This window comes from Entelurus aequoreus, linkage group LG02 (assembly GCF_033978785.1).
Source record: "Entelurus aequoreus isolate RoL-2023_Sb linkage group LG02, RoL_Eaeq_v1.1, whole genome shotgun sequence".
In the NCBI taxonomy this organism is placed as follows: Eukaryota; Metazoa; Chordata; class Actinopteri; order Syngnathiformes; family Syngnathidae; genus Entelurus; species Entelurus aequoreus.
This window is the reverse complement of record NC_084732.1, coordinates 13,097,868-13,112,180: the sequence shown is the minus strand read 5'-3', so window position 1 is coordinate 13,112,180 and position 14,313 is coordinate 13,097,868. Positions and strand designations below refer to the sequence as shown.

The 14,313-nt window shown below is 31.3% G+C and overlaps 1 protein-coding gene across 1 annotated transcript in view; it reads right to left on the bottom strand.

Moving 5' to 3' along the window:
* The window catches only part of LOC133630487 (plakophilin-3-like), a 63,535-nt gene extending 52,860 nt beyond the window's left edge, over positions 1-10,675 (bottom strand). Inside the window, exon 1 of the mRNA XM_062022101.1 lies at positions 10,344-10,675. Coding sequence (XP_061878085.1) covers positions 10,344-10,539 — 196 coding nt within the window. The 5' untranslated portion in view covers positions 10,540-10,675. The remainder of the gene's footprint in view (positions 1-10,343) is intronic.
* Between the last annotated feature and the right edge of the window lie 3,638 nt (positions 10,676-14,313).

Here is a 14,313-nt window from a genome sequence, read left to right as displayed (position 1 = left end):
GTGGCCACAATATTATTCAGTGTATTAATTATTTCATATGAGGATGTTTCTGCACATTTCCAGGAAGTAAACATTTAATTCTTATTGGTTTGAAGGAAATCTGTAAAATTAGGGAGGGTGTGACCTATGGTAATCATGATCAACTAATTAAGAGCAAAAATCACAAAAAAATTCAACGATTTTGACAAGTTTCACGAAAAAACCCAAAAAGAGTTACTGTATGTTGCTAATGAATGACTGAACGAACAAACTGAAAGAATGAGAAAAAGAACGAACAACTGAACGAACAAAAACAAACGAATGAACAGAAAGAGGTATGTTGCTATTGAACGAACAAACCAACAAATGAACGAACGAACATACGAACGAACGAGAAAAAGAACAAACGACAAAACTAACAAAACATCAAACGGATGAAAAAAAAGAGTTATGTTGCCAATGAACGGACGAACCAACAAATGAACTAACGAACAAACGAACGAACGAGAAAAAGAACGAACGACAAAATGTACAAAACGACAAACAAACGATCAAAAAGAGTTATGTTGCTAATAAACAATGTAACCAACAAATGAACGAAAGAACGAAAAAAAGAACGAACGACAAAACCAACAAAACAACAAACAGATGAACAAAAAGAGTTATGTTGCTAGTGAACGAACCAACCAACCAATGAACGAACAAACATACGAGCGAACGGGAAAAAGAACGAACGACAAAACGAACAAAACATCAACCAGATGAAAAAAAAGAGTTATGTTGCCAGTGAACGAACAAACCAACAAATGAACGAACGAACATACGAACGAACGAGAAAAAGAACAAACGACAAAACTAACAACACATCAAATGGGATGGAAAAAAAAAAGAGTTATGTTGCCAATGAACGAACAAACCAACAAATGAACGAACGGACATAAGAACGAACGAGAAAAAGAATGAACGACAAAATTTACAAAACGACAAAGAAACGATCAAAAAAGTTAAGTTGCTAATAAACGGTGTAACCGACAAATGAACGAAAGAACGAAAAAAAGAACGAACGACAAAACCAACAAAACAACAAACAGATGAACAAAAAGAGGTATGTTGCTAATGAACGGACAAACCAACAAATGAACGAACGAACATACGAACGAACGAGAAAAAGAACGAACGACAAAACGAACAAAACAACAAACGGATGAACAAAAAGAGTTATGTTGCTAATGAACGAACGAACCAACAAATGAACGAACAAACATACGAGCGAACGAGGAAAAGAACAAACGACAAAACGAACAAAACATCAACCAGATGAAAAAAAAGAGTTATGTTGCCAATGAACGAACAAACGGACAAATGAACAAAGGAACATACGAACGAACAAGTAAAAAAAAATTAATAAAACAACAAAGAAATGATCAAAAAGAGTTATGTTGCTAATAAACGATGGAACCAACAAATGAACGAACAAACATACGGACGAACATACGAACAAACAACAAAACTAACAAAACAACAAACAGACGAACAAAAAGAGTTATATTGTTAATGAACGAACAAACCAACAAATGAACGAACCAACATGAGCGAACAAGAAATAGAACGGACAACAAAACCAGCAAAACAACAAACGGATGAACAAAAAGAGTTATGTTGCTAATGAATGAACGAACCAACAAATGAACGAACGAGCGAACTACCGAGAAATTTTTTTTACGACGAAACAACAAACGAACAAACAAAATAATTGTGCTGCTAATGAACGAACAAACGAACAAATGAATTAACGTACAAACAAATGAACAAACAACTGAACGACTGAGAAAAAAAACGAACGACAAAACATCAAATGAACAACATCATTGTGTTGCTAATGAACGAACAAACAAATGAACAAACGACTGAATGGACAAGCATGTCATGATCCGTGGCCCGGATCATGTTTTTGGTATTTTCGGTTAGTTTTGGACTCCCGCAGTTCCCGTTTTTTGCACCCTTGAGTTTTTTTTAGTTACCATGGTTGCTTATTATTTTCACCTGCCTCTGATTGGTGTTCGGGACGCTCACCTGTTCACCGAGCACTAATCAGAGGCATTATTTAAGCCTGCCTTTGCCGGCCAGTCGGGCTGGCTTCATTCTGACACGGCGGGGAGGTCGCAGCTTACTGCGGGGTTTGTTCCCCCGGGATGCAAACGGACCACTCCGGACAGGACGTGCAGGTAGGAACATGATTTATTCTCGATCGCACTGACCGGCAAAGACAGGCTTAAATAATGCCTCTGATTAGTGCTCGGGGAACAGGTGAGCGTCCCGAAAACACCAATCAGAGGCAGGTGAAAATAATAAGCAACCATGGTAACTAAAACAAACTCAAGGGTGCAAAAAACAGGAACCGAGGGAGTCCAAAACTAACCGAAAATACCAAAAACATGATCCGGGCCACGGATCACGACAAAGCAAAAGAATGAAGGAACAAACGGCTGAAAGAAAAAACAACTGAACGTAAAATAAAGAACGAACAGAAGAAGAAAAGAGCATACGAACAAACGACTGAACGAACAAAAAAACAAACAAATGACCAAAAAAACTAAAGTTATGTTACTAATGAACGAAAGAACCAATGCAAAGTAGCGGTATTAGCAATATTTTTTACCAACATTTGACATATGGCCCTGTTACTAATAGATTCTACCTGTTTGCTCGTAAACACATTATTACGGGACTGTCTGTGGATGTAGCTTGTCGTTACAACTTTGTACAGTAGATGCTATCTACTGCCAAATTTAGCTAAATTTGAATTTTTGCATTCATTTATGGCTTTTTAGTAATGTATTGTCCTGTGTTTGGTTGTTTTTCGACATATTTATTGCTTAACTTGGTTCTAAAATCAACATTGTTAAACATAAACAAACAAGATTTGAACATTTGTCAGGCGCTAATGTAGTCTAGCTTAGCTAAATTTAGCTAAATTTGAATTTTTGCATTCATTTATGGCTTTTTAGTAATGTATTGTCCTGTGTTTGGTTGTTTTTCGACATATTTATTGCTTAACTTGGTTCTAAAATCAACATTGTTAAACATAAAAAAACAAGATTTGAACATTTGTCAGGCGCTAATGTAGTCTAGCTTAGCTAAATTTAGCTAAATTTGAATTTTTGCATTAATTTCTGGCTTTTTTGTAATGTATTGTCCTGTGTTTGGTTGTTTTTCGACATGTTTATTGCTTAACTTGGTTCTAAAATCAACATTGTTAAACATAAAAAATTTAGCTAAGTAAGAATTTTTGCATTCATTTATGGCTTTTTGGTAATGTGTTGTCCTGTGTTTGGTTGTTTTTTGACATTTTTGTTGCTTAACTTGTATCACGTTTAGAGCTGTAACCAAGCTTTGCTCAACAAGGCTTGATTAGCAGTTTGCGTTATATTTTATTGGTTTTTGTTCAATTATTGTTCTGTATTTTGTTTTGGTTGTTTTTCTACATCTTCTGATGCTTAACTTGGTTCTGAAATTAACATATATGTTGTTAAACGTTAAAACAAGATTTAAGGAATCTATCACGACTCGAACAAATGTAGGCTAGCTTAGCTCTAAAAGACTAAATTAGCATTTTTGTGTACTACTTTATTGCTTTTTTGTAATTTGTTGTTCAGTGTTTATTTTGGTTGTTTAATTGCATAACTTGATATTAAAATGAACATTGTTAAACACTGAAACAAACAAGATTTATTGCGACTAAAGCTAATGTAGCCTAGTTTTGTCCAACAAGGCTTAATGAGCAGTTTCATGTTACTTTATTGTTTTTAGTCATTTATTGTTCTATATTTGCTTGGTTGTTTTTCCACACTTTTTTGATTCTTACCTTGGTTCTAAAATAAATATTAACGTTGTCGAATGATGTTTTGAGAAATTTTGCACAACTAGAACGGATGTAGCCTAGCTTAGCTCAATAAGACTTAACAGTTTTGTGTTACTTACTTTATTGCTCTTTTTTTTAATTTGTAGTTTATTTTGGTTGTTTAATTGCAAACTTGATATTAGATGCTATCTACTGCCAGAGAATAAGAAGACGTAGCAAGAAGGATCAGTGTTTAGTGTATTTTCAAACATATTTGTTGTCTTTTCATGTTTCAGAGTCCATACAAAATGACATGCGTGCGTCAATAATTCAAGTTACTTTGCAGCCGGAGGTAAACACTACAAGGAGCTCATTGTGAAAATGGCACACAAAAAAAAGAAAAGAAAAGGTAAAGAGATAGAGATGATCGTCTTTCTGGCAGTCTGAATGGTGTTGTGTTCAGGGAACGTATGTGACAAGCACTCGCTACATGCACGCCTCAGCTTTGACACGGTGGCGTTGACATTGCTCACTTCATCACGCAAATGAACAACGTGACAAGCACGGCTGCGTTGCCGCCAGAAGAACATGGAGGAATCATTCACACTCAGGTGCAGATGATTTGAAATGGTGCATCAAGACCACAAAACCCTCTCTCTGTTCTCGCACTTCTGGACCTCTATTTAACTAACTCCTTCACAAATAGCAAAAATAACACAAATACTTTATGATTCTTGGAATGTCACAACTGAAATAACATTTTAAATGGAATTGTTTATGTTGTTTTTCACTGTCACGTCACATTTTGTACGCAAGGCTTGTTGTTGCTAGGCAGACTTCACAGGGACATTTAAACCATCGCAGTTTTGTTGTTGTTGTTCACACAAACAACACACAGTTATATAAGTTAACCATTAACAGTTCAAATCAAATAAAAAAAAATTGTCTAACAGGATTTAATCGTTTAAAATAAATATTACTATAAATTTAAAAAAACAATTTGCTACATTTTAGCACTTGAGTTACCAATCACTAATCCTTTTTTTCCCCCAACTTCCTTATCATTAGACAGCCTGTGTTTTTTTTTGTGTGTATTTAAGGTCAGTCCTTGGACCTTAACCACTTATCGGAGGGGGAAACCTAACACAACACTACAGACTATGGCTAGTTTAGGTCCTAATCTACACCACTGTAAAACTACAAACACAATAATGTGTGCGTTATCTGTTTACATGCTAAATGACATCAGCTAAACAAGCAAAAAAAACAAGCTTTTATTTTGGTAATTTAATGTCCTGTGACCTTTGGTTGTTTTTCTCCACTTGTTGATGCTTACCTTGGTACTAAATTAACATTGTTATAACAAAAAAAAATAATATTTAGAAATTTGTCAGGCACTAATGTAGTCTAGCTTAGCTAAATTTAGCTAAATTTGAATTTTTGCATTCATTTATGGCTTTTTTGTAACGTGTTGTCCTGTGTTTGGTTGATTTTCGACATTTTTGTTGCTTAACTTGGTTCTAAAATCAACATTGTTAAACATAAACAAACAAGATTTGAACATTTGTCAGGCGCTAATGTAGTCTAGCTTAGCTAAATTTAGCTAAATTTGAATTTTTGCATTAATTTCTGGCTTTTTTGTAATGTATTGTCCTGTGTTTGGTTGTTTTTCGACATGTTTATTACTTAACTTGGTTCTAAAATCAACATTGTTAAACATAAAAAAACAAGATTTTAACATTTGTCAGGCGCTAATGTAGTCTAGCTTAGCTAAATTTAGCTAAATTTGAATTTTTGCATTAATTTCTGGCTTTTTTGTAATGTATTGTCCTGTGTTTGGTTGTTTTTCGACATGTTTATTACTTAACTTGGTTCTAAAATCAACATTGTTAAACATAAAAAAACAAGATTTTAACATTTGTCAGGCGCTAATGTAGTCTAGCTTAGCTAAATTTAGCTAAATTTGAATTTTTGCATTAATTTCTGGCTTTTTTGTAATGTATTGTCCTGTGTTTGGTTGTTTTTCGACATGTTTATTACTTAACTTGGTTCTAAAATCAACATTGTTAAACATAAAAAAACAAGATTTTAACATTTGTCAGGCGCTAATGTAGTCTAGCTTAGCTAAATTTAGCTAAATTTGAATTTTTGCATTCATTTATGGCTTTTAAGTAATGTATTGTCCTGTGTTTGGTTGTTTTTCGACATATTTATTGCTTAACTTGGTTCTAAAATCAACATTGTTAAACATAAACAAACAAGATTTGAACATTTGTCAGGCGCTAATGTAGTCTAGCTTAGCTAAATTTAGCTAAATTTGAATTTTTGCATTCATTTATGGCTTTTAAGTAATGTATTGTCCTGTGTTTGGTTGTTTTTCGACATATTTATTGCTTAACTTGGTTCTAAAATCAACATTGTTAAACATAAACAAACAAGATTTGAACATTTGTCAGGCGCTAATGTAGTCTAGCTAAGCTAAATTTAGCTAAATTAAAATTTTTGCATTAATTTATGGCTTTTTAGTAATGTATTGTCCTGTGTTTGGTTGTTTTTCGACATTTTTGTTGCTTAAATTGGTTCTAAAATCAACATTGTTAAACATAAACAAACAAGATTTGAACATTTGTCAGGCGCTAATGTAGTCTAGCTAAGCTAAATTTAGCTAAATTAAAATTTTTGCATTAATTTATGGCTTTTTAGTAATGTATTGTCCTGTGTTTGGTTGTTTTTCGACATATTTATTGCTTAACTTGGTTCTAAAATCAACATTGTTAAACATAAACAAACAAGATTTGAACATTTGTCAGGCGCTAATGTAGTCTAGCTTAGCTAAATTTAGCTAAATTAGAATTTTTGCATTCATTTATGGCTTTTTTGTAATGTATTGTCCTGTGTTTGGTTGTTTTTCGACATGTTTATTACTTAACTTGGTTCTAAAATCAACATTGTTAAACATAAAAAAACAAGATTTTAACATTTGTCAGGCGCTAATGTAGTCTAGCTTAGCTAAATTTAGCTAAATTTGAATTTTTGCATTCATTTATGGCTTTTAAGTAATGTATTGTCCTGTGTTTGGTTGTTTTTCGACATATTTATTGCTTAACTTGGTTCTAAAATCAACATTGTTAAACATAAACAAACAAGATTTGAACATTTGTCAGGCGCTAATGTAGTCTAGCTTAGCTAAATTTAGCTAAATTTGAATTTTTGCATTCATTTATGGCTTTTAAGTAATGTATTGTCCTGTGTTTGGTTGTTTTTCGACATATTTATTGCTTAACTTGGTTCTAAAATCAACATTGTTAAACATAAACAAACAAGATTTGAACATTTGTCAGGCGCTAATGTAGTCTAGCTTAGCTAAATTTAGCTGAATTAGAATTTTTGCATTCATTTATGGCTTTTTTGTAACGTGTTGTCCTGTGTTTGGTTGTTTTTCGACATTTTTGTTGCTTAACTTGGTTCTAAAATCAACATTGTTAAACATAAACAAACAAGATTTGAACATTTGTCAGGCGCTAATGTAGTCTAGCTTAGCTAAATTTAGCTAAATTAGAATTTTTGCATTCATTTATGGCTTTTTTGTAATGTATTGTCCTGTGTTTGGTTGTTTTTCGACATGTTTATTGCTTAACTTGGTTCTAAAATCAACATTGTTAAACATAAACAAACAAGATTTGAACATTTGTCAGGCGCTAATGTAGTTTAGCTTAGCTAAATTTAGCTAAATTTGAATTTTTGCATTCATTTATGGCTTTTAAGTAATGTATTGTCCTGTGTTTGGTTGTTTTTCGACATATTTATTGCTTAACTTGGTTCTAAAATCAACATTGTTAAACATAAACAAACAAGATTTGAACATTTGTCAGGCGCTAATGTAGTCTAGCTTAGCTAAATTTAGCAAAATTTGAATTTTTGCATTCATTTATGGCTTTTTTGTAACGTGTTGTCCTGTGTTTGGTTGTTTTTCGACATTTTTGTTGCTTAACTTGGTTCTAAAATCAACATTGTTAAACATAAACAAACAAGATTTTGAACATTTGTAAGAAGGGCTAGCGCTAATGTCGCCTATCTTAGCTTGACACCGCTAAATTAGCCTTTTTGCTTTACTTTATTGCGTTTTTTTAATTAAATTGTTTTTCAGTATTCGTAATGCTTAACTTGGTTCCAAAATTAACATTGTTTAACATTGACTCGAACAAATTTTTGGGAATTTATCGCAACCATAGCTAATGTAGCCTAGCTTAGTTCTACAAGGCTTAATTAGCAGTTTTGTGTTGCTTTATTGTTTTTAGTCATTTGTTGTCCTGTATTGGTTTGGCTTTATTTCTACGTTGTGCCACGCTCAACATGAGAAATGTATCACGTTTAGAGCTGTAACCAAGCTTTGCTCAACAAGGCTTGATTAGCAGTTTGCGTTATATTTTATTGGTTTTTGTTCAATTATTGTTCTGTATTTTGTTTTGGTTGTTTTTCTACATCTTCTGATGCTTAACTTGGTTCTGAAATTAACATATATGTTGTTAAACGTTAAAACAAGATTTAAGGAATCTATCACGACTCGAACAAATGTAGGCTAGCTTAGCTCTAAAAGACTAAATTAGTATTTTTGTGTACTACTTTATTGCTTTTTTGTAATTTGTTGTTCAGTGTTTATTTTGGTTGTTTAATTGCATAACTTGATATTAAAATGAACATTGTTAAACACTGAAACAAACAAGATTTATTGCGACTAAAGCTAATGTAGCCTAGTTTTGTTCAACAAGGCTTAATGAGCAGTTTCATGTTACTTTATTGTTTTTAGTCATTTATTGTTCTATATTTGCTTGGTTGTTTTTCCACACTTTTTTGATTCTTACCTTGGTTCTAAAATAAATATTAACGTTGTCTAATGATGTTTTGAGAAATTTTGCACAACTAGAACGGATGTAGCCTAGCTTAGCTCAATAAGACTTAACAGTTTTGTGTTACTTACTTTATTGCTCTTTTTTTTAATTTGTAGTTTATTTTGGTTGTTTAATTGCAAACTTGATATTAAAATGAACATTGTCAAACACTGAAACAAGGAAGATTTGGAAATTTATCGCAACTAAAGCTAAGGTAGCCTAGCTTAGTTCAACAAGACTTAATGAGCAGTTTCCAGTTACTTTATTGTTTTTAGTCTTTTATTGTTCTATATTTGCTTGGTTGTTTTTTCACACTTTTTTGATTCTTACCTTGGTTCTAAAATAAATATTAACGTTGTCGAATGATGTTTTGAGAAATTTTGCACAACTAGAACGGATGTAGCCTAGCTTAGCTCAATAAGACTTAACAGTTTTGTGTTACTTACTTTATTGCTCTTTTTTAAAATTTGTAGTTTATTTTGGTTGTTTAATTGCAAACTTGATATTAAAATGAACATTGTTAAACACTGAAACAAGGAATATTTGGAAATTTATCGCAACTAAAGCTAAGGTAGCCTAGCTTAGTTCAACAAGACTTAATGAGCAGTTTCCAGTCACTTTATTGTTTTTAGTCATTTATTGTTCTATATTTGCTTGGTTGTTTTTCCACACTTTTTTGATTCTTACCTTGGTTCTAAAATAAATATTAACGTTGTCGAATGATGTTTTGAGAAATTTTGCACAACTAGAACGGATGTAGCCTAGCTTAGCTCAATAAGACTTAACAGTTTTGTGTTACTTACTTTATTGCTCTTTTTTTAAATTTGTAGTTTATTTTGGTTGTTTAATTGCAAACTTGATATTAAAATGAACATTGTTAAACACTGAAACAAGGAAGATTTGGAAATTTATCGCAACTAAAGCTAAGGTAGCCTAGCTTAGTTCAACAAGACTTAATGAGCAGTTTCCAGTTACTTTATTGTTTTTAGTCTTTTATTGTTCTATATTTGCTTGGTTGTTTTTCCACACTTTTTTGATTCTTACCTTGGTTCTAAAATAAATATTAACGTTGTCGAATGACGTTTTGAGAAATTTTGCACTAGAATGGATGTAGCCTAGCTTAGCTCAATAAGACTTAACATTGTTGCGTTACTTACTTTATTGCCCTTTTTTAAAATTTGGTGTGTATTTTCACTGTTTAATTGCATAACTTGATATTCAAATTAACATTCTTATACACTGAAATAAGGAAGATTTGGAAATTTATCGCAACTAAAGCTAAGGTAGCGTAGCTTCGTTCAACAAGGCTTAATGAGCAGTTTCAGGTTACTTTATTGTTTTTAGTCTTTTATTGTTCTATATTTGCTTGGTTGTTTTTCTACACCCTGTTAACTTGGTTAAAAAATAAATCTCAATGTTGATAAATATTCAGACTTGATTTGAGGAATTTCGCATGACTAGAACTTCCCTTAAACTTTTTTTTTTTTTTAAATACAAAAAAACGTATTTTTATTCGACAATTCAATCAAACTGTGATAAAGAATCAAAATATTAAGTGAAGTGAAATTTGCAAGAAGAATGTAAAGTTTGTGCTCCGGGGCGCCATCTTGAGACGACGTCGGGGAGGATCTCACCTGTTGATCCGAGCAAGGAGTCCTCCAGCCTGGGCAGAGACGAGGACTTCTTCTCGGCCAGTCGCAGTCGGACCTGCTCCTGGACCCTCCGGGCCTTGGCCCCCGCGTCCGAGCACAGACCATCGGAGGGAACCACGTAGGCTGTCCGGGAGGAGTTGGGCGGCAAGGCGGACAGAAAGCAGCCGTCTGCGCTCATCCTGCAGCGGGGGGAGAGAGACGAGGAGAGGCCGGCAGGAGAGCGAGGAGAGGCGGGTGTGGGTGGTCTGCTGGGGACGGACACTGACTGGAGGACGGAGGCTTTGTGTCCGCTATGAAATAGTCATGAGAGGCGGGACATGGAGCCTCTCCCATCACCTGCTGCTGACTGCTGCCAACTAACAACTACTACAGTGCACTGCACTTAGAATACATGTTTTAGGAATTCTAATTATTTAAAAAAATACAATGTTTTACTGTACATTTTTATATTATTTATTACACATATTAATTTTAATATTTAAAAAGAAATTCAAGTTCATATATTATTTTCTCATGTATATTGGACTGGTTGATTTGCATTTGAAAATAAAGGGGGGGGGGATGTGTATATATATATATATATATATATATATATATATATATATATATATATATATATATATATATATATATATATATATATATATATATATATATATATATATATATATATATATATAAAATTATACTATATAAAATATTATATATACATAATATTCAATGTAAATAAATATATATATATATATATATTATTACATAAACTATTTTTAATTTTAATTTTTTTTATTATTTATTATAAATAAGAATTCACATACTCTCTTATATAGTATACTATATACTTGATTTTCATTTGAAAATATTTATGTAACAGAAATATATATTATATATATATATATATATATATATATAATTGTCAACAATTTAATAATATATAAAAACGACAAAAAAGAGCAACAAAATGTTACAATTAATCCATGTTTCCATTTTATTACGTATACATAAAAACTATTAGTTTTTGTTGTGAATTTTATTTTTTATTATTCATAGTATATAGTATTACATTTTGTCAAGTTTACATATTCATTTATCTTATATATATACATATATATATATATATATATTTTAGTATATATATTAGAGATGCTATCGGCCGATATATGCGTTAAAATGTAATATCGGAAATTATCGGTATCGTTTTTTTTTATTATCGGTATCGGTTTTTTTTTTTTTAAATTAAATCCACATAAAAAACACAAGATACACTTACAATTAGTGCACCAACCCAAAAAACCTCCCTCCCCCATTTACACTCATTCACACAAAAGGGTTGTTTCTTTCTGTTATTAATATTCTGGTTCCTACATTATATATCAATATATATCAATACAGTCTGCAAGGGATACAGTCCGTAAGCACACATGATTGTGCGTGCTGCTGGTCCACTAATAGTACTAACCTTTAACACTTCATTTTACTAATTTTCATTCATTACTAGTTTCTATGTAACTGTTTTTATATTGTTGTAATTTATTTTTTATTCAAGAAAATGTTTTTAATTTATTTATCTTATTTTACAATTTTAAAAAAAAAAGTACCTTATCTTCACCATACCTGGTTGTCCAAATTAGGCATAATAATGTGTTAATTCCACGACTGCATATATCGGTTGATATCGGTATCGGTTGATATCGGTATCGGTAATTAAAGAGTTGGACAATTACGGAATATCGGATATCGGCAAAAAGCCATTATCGGACATCCCTAATATATATATATATATATAATATTAAATGTATTTATATATTACATAAACTATTTTTAATCATTTTTAATTATACATTTTTTATTATTTATGATAGATAAATAAAAGTTCACATATTCATCGACAAACGTTTGTATCTTATATAGTATAGTATACACTTCATTTCTCCAAGGTTTCTCATAGTCATTCACATCGACGTCCCACTGGGGTGAGTTTTTCCTTGCCCGTATGTGGGCTCTGTATAGAGGATGTCGTTGTGGCTTGTGCAGCCCTTTGAGACACTTGTGATTTAGGGCTATATAAATAAACATTGATTGACTGATTGATTATATATATATATATATATATATATATATATATATATATATATATATATATATATATATATATATATATATATATATATATATATACATATGAAATATATATATACATATGAAAATATGTATAACAGAAATGTATTATATATATATATATATATATATATATATATATATATATATATATATATATATATATATATATATATATATATATATATATATATATATATATATAATTGTCAACAATTTAATAAAATATAAATACGACAAAAAAGATCAACAAAATGTTACAATTAATCAATGTTTCCATTTTATTACATATACAAAAAAAATATCAGTTTTTGTAATTATTTTTATTTTTTTATAATTATAGTATATAGTATTATATGTTGTCAAGTTTACATATTCATTTCTCTTATACAGTATATATTGGGCTGGGTGATCTGCATTTTTCAAATAGTAAAAATTGTAAATGTAATTTAAAAAGAAAGAAAAAATATATTTACACAGGTATATATATATAAATATATAAATATATATATATATATATATATATATATATATATATATATATATATATATATATATATATATATATATATATATATATAATATAAAACATTATATATATATATTATATAAAACATTATATATATATATATATATATATATATATATTATATAAAACATAATATATATATATATATATAAAATATTGTCAGAAATGTAATCGTATAGAAACATGACCAAAAAATTTAAAAAATTTGACAATCCCCTTTTCCATTTTATAACATATACTAAATAAAGTAAAACGTGCAAAATATAAACAAAAGCAAAAAGTTGTCTTATTCAGTTTTTATGTATTTATTTTTATTCCCAAAAATGCCTTCCCTGACTTTATTAACAAAATAACAACAATGTAACTTTATGAACAATAGGATGGTTATTTTATTTACTGATACTGTATAAAATTACAGTGTCAGTGTCACGACGCCATGAGGAGACATGATGATTGTCAACAAGACATGAAATAGCATTTTTCTCCTTGTTCAGGGAGGTTTCTCGAAGGCAGAGGAATGCTGACATAATCTCTTCATCCTCTGGGAGGTTTTTAGGGAAGCAGAGGCGGAGCTGCCCAAAACTTTTCTTCTCAAGAAAACGCTCACGCTCAATTTTGGGTGCGGACCATTGTGTGTGTGTGTGTGTGTGTCTGTGTGTGTGTCTACATTACATTCCTAGCAACACACACTTTGGGGTCATGAAGGCTTGCCGTTACTACGAGACGCAAAGAATGTGACCCGCCATCCAGAACTGATCCATGTTCTGGGCTGTAAAAGTTCTCATAATGTACACAAACATAGCACACAAGCTAGAGGCGTTATGTCGACTTATGTCTCCCGCTGCCTTCTTCTTGTCAGAGCGCATACTGCCGATTGCACAAACAGGACAATTTTGTTTTGTTAGGAGGTACAGTATTTCTATCAAAGTAGAGCAGAAACTGCCCAAAGTGCGGCCTCGGGGCAACTTGAAGCCCCACGGGTCGTTTTTTAATATGGCCCACTGCATATGGTAAGCAGAAACTTCAACCTGCTTGAGAACGTTACGACGATGATTTATAACCTATTCAAAAGAGAGAAAGAGAGAGAAAAATGTTAGCATACAGTATGTTGACCTATAGTGCTAAGCAAAACTATTAGACCCCCACCCAAATGTACTGTTTACAGCAGAGATCAGTTAATACACCTGAATGTAGAAGCTCTTTAAAAATATATATATATCTTTTTAAAGCAAACATATAATTACTCTACTTATAATTACATATTTCTAAGATTAGTTTTCAATTAAAAAGTATAAAAAATATTTTACT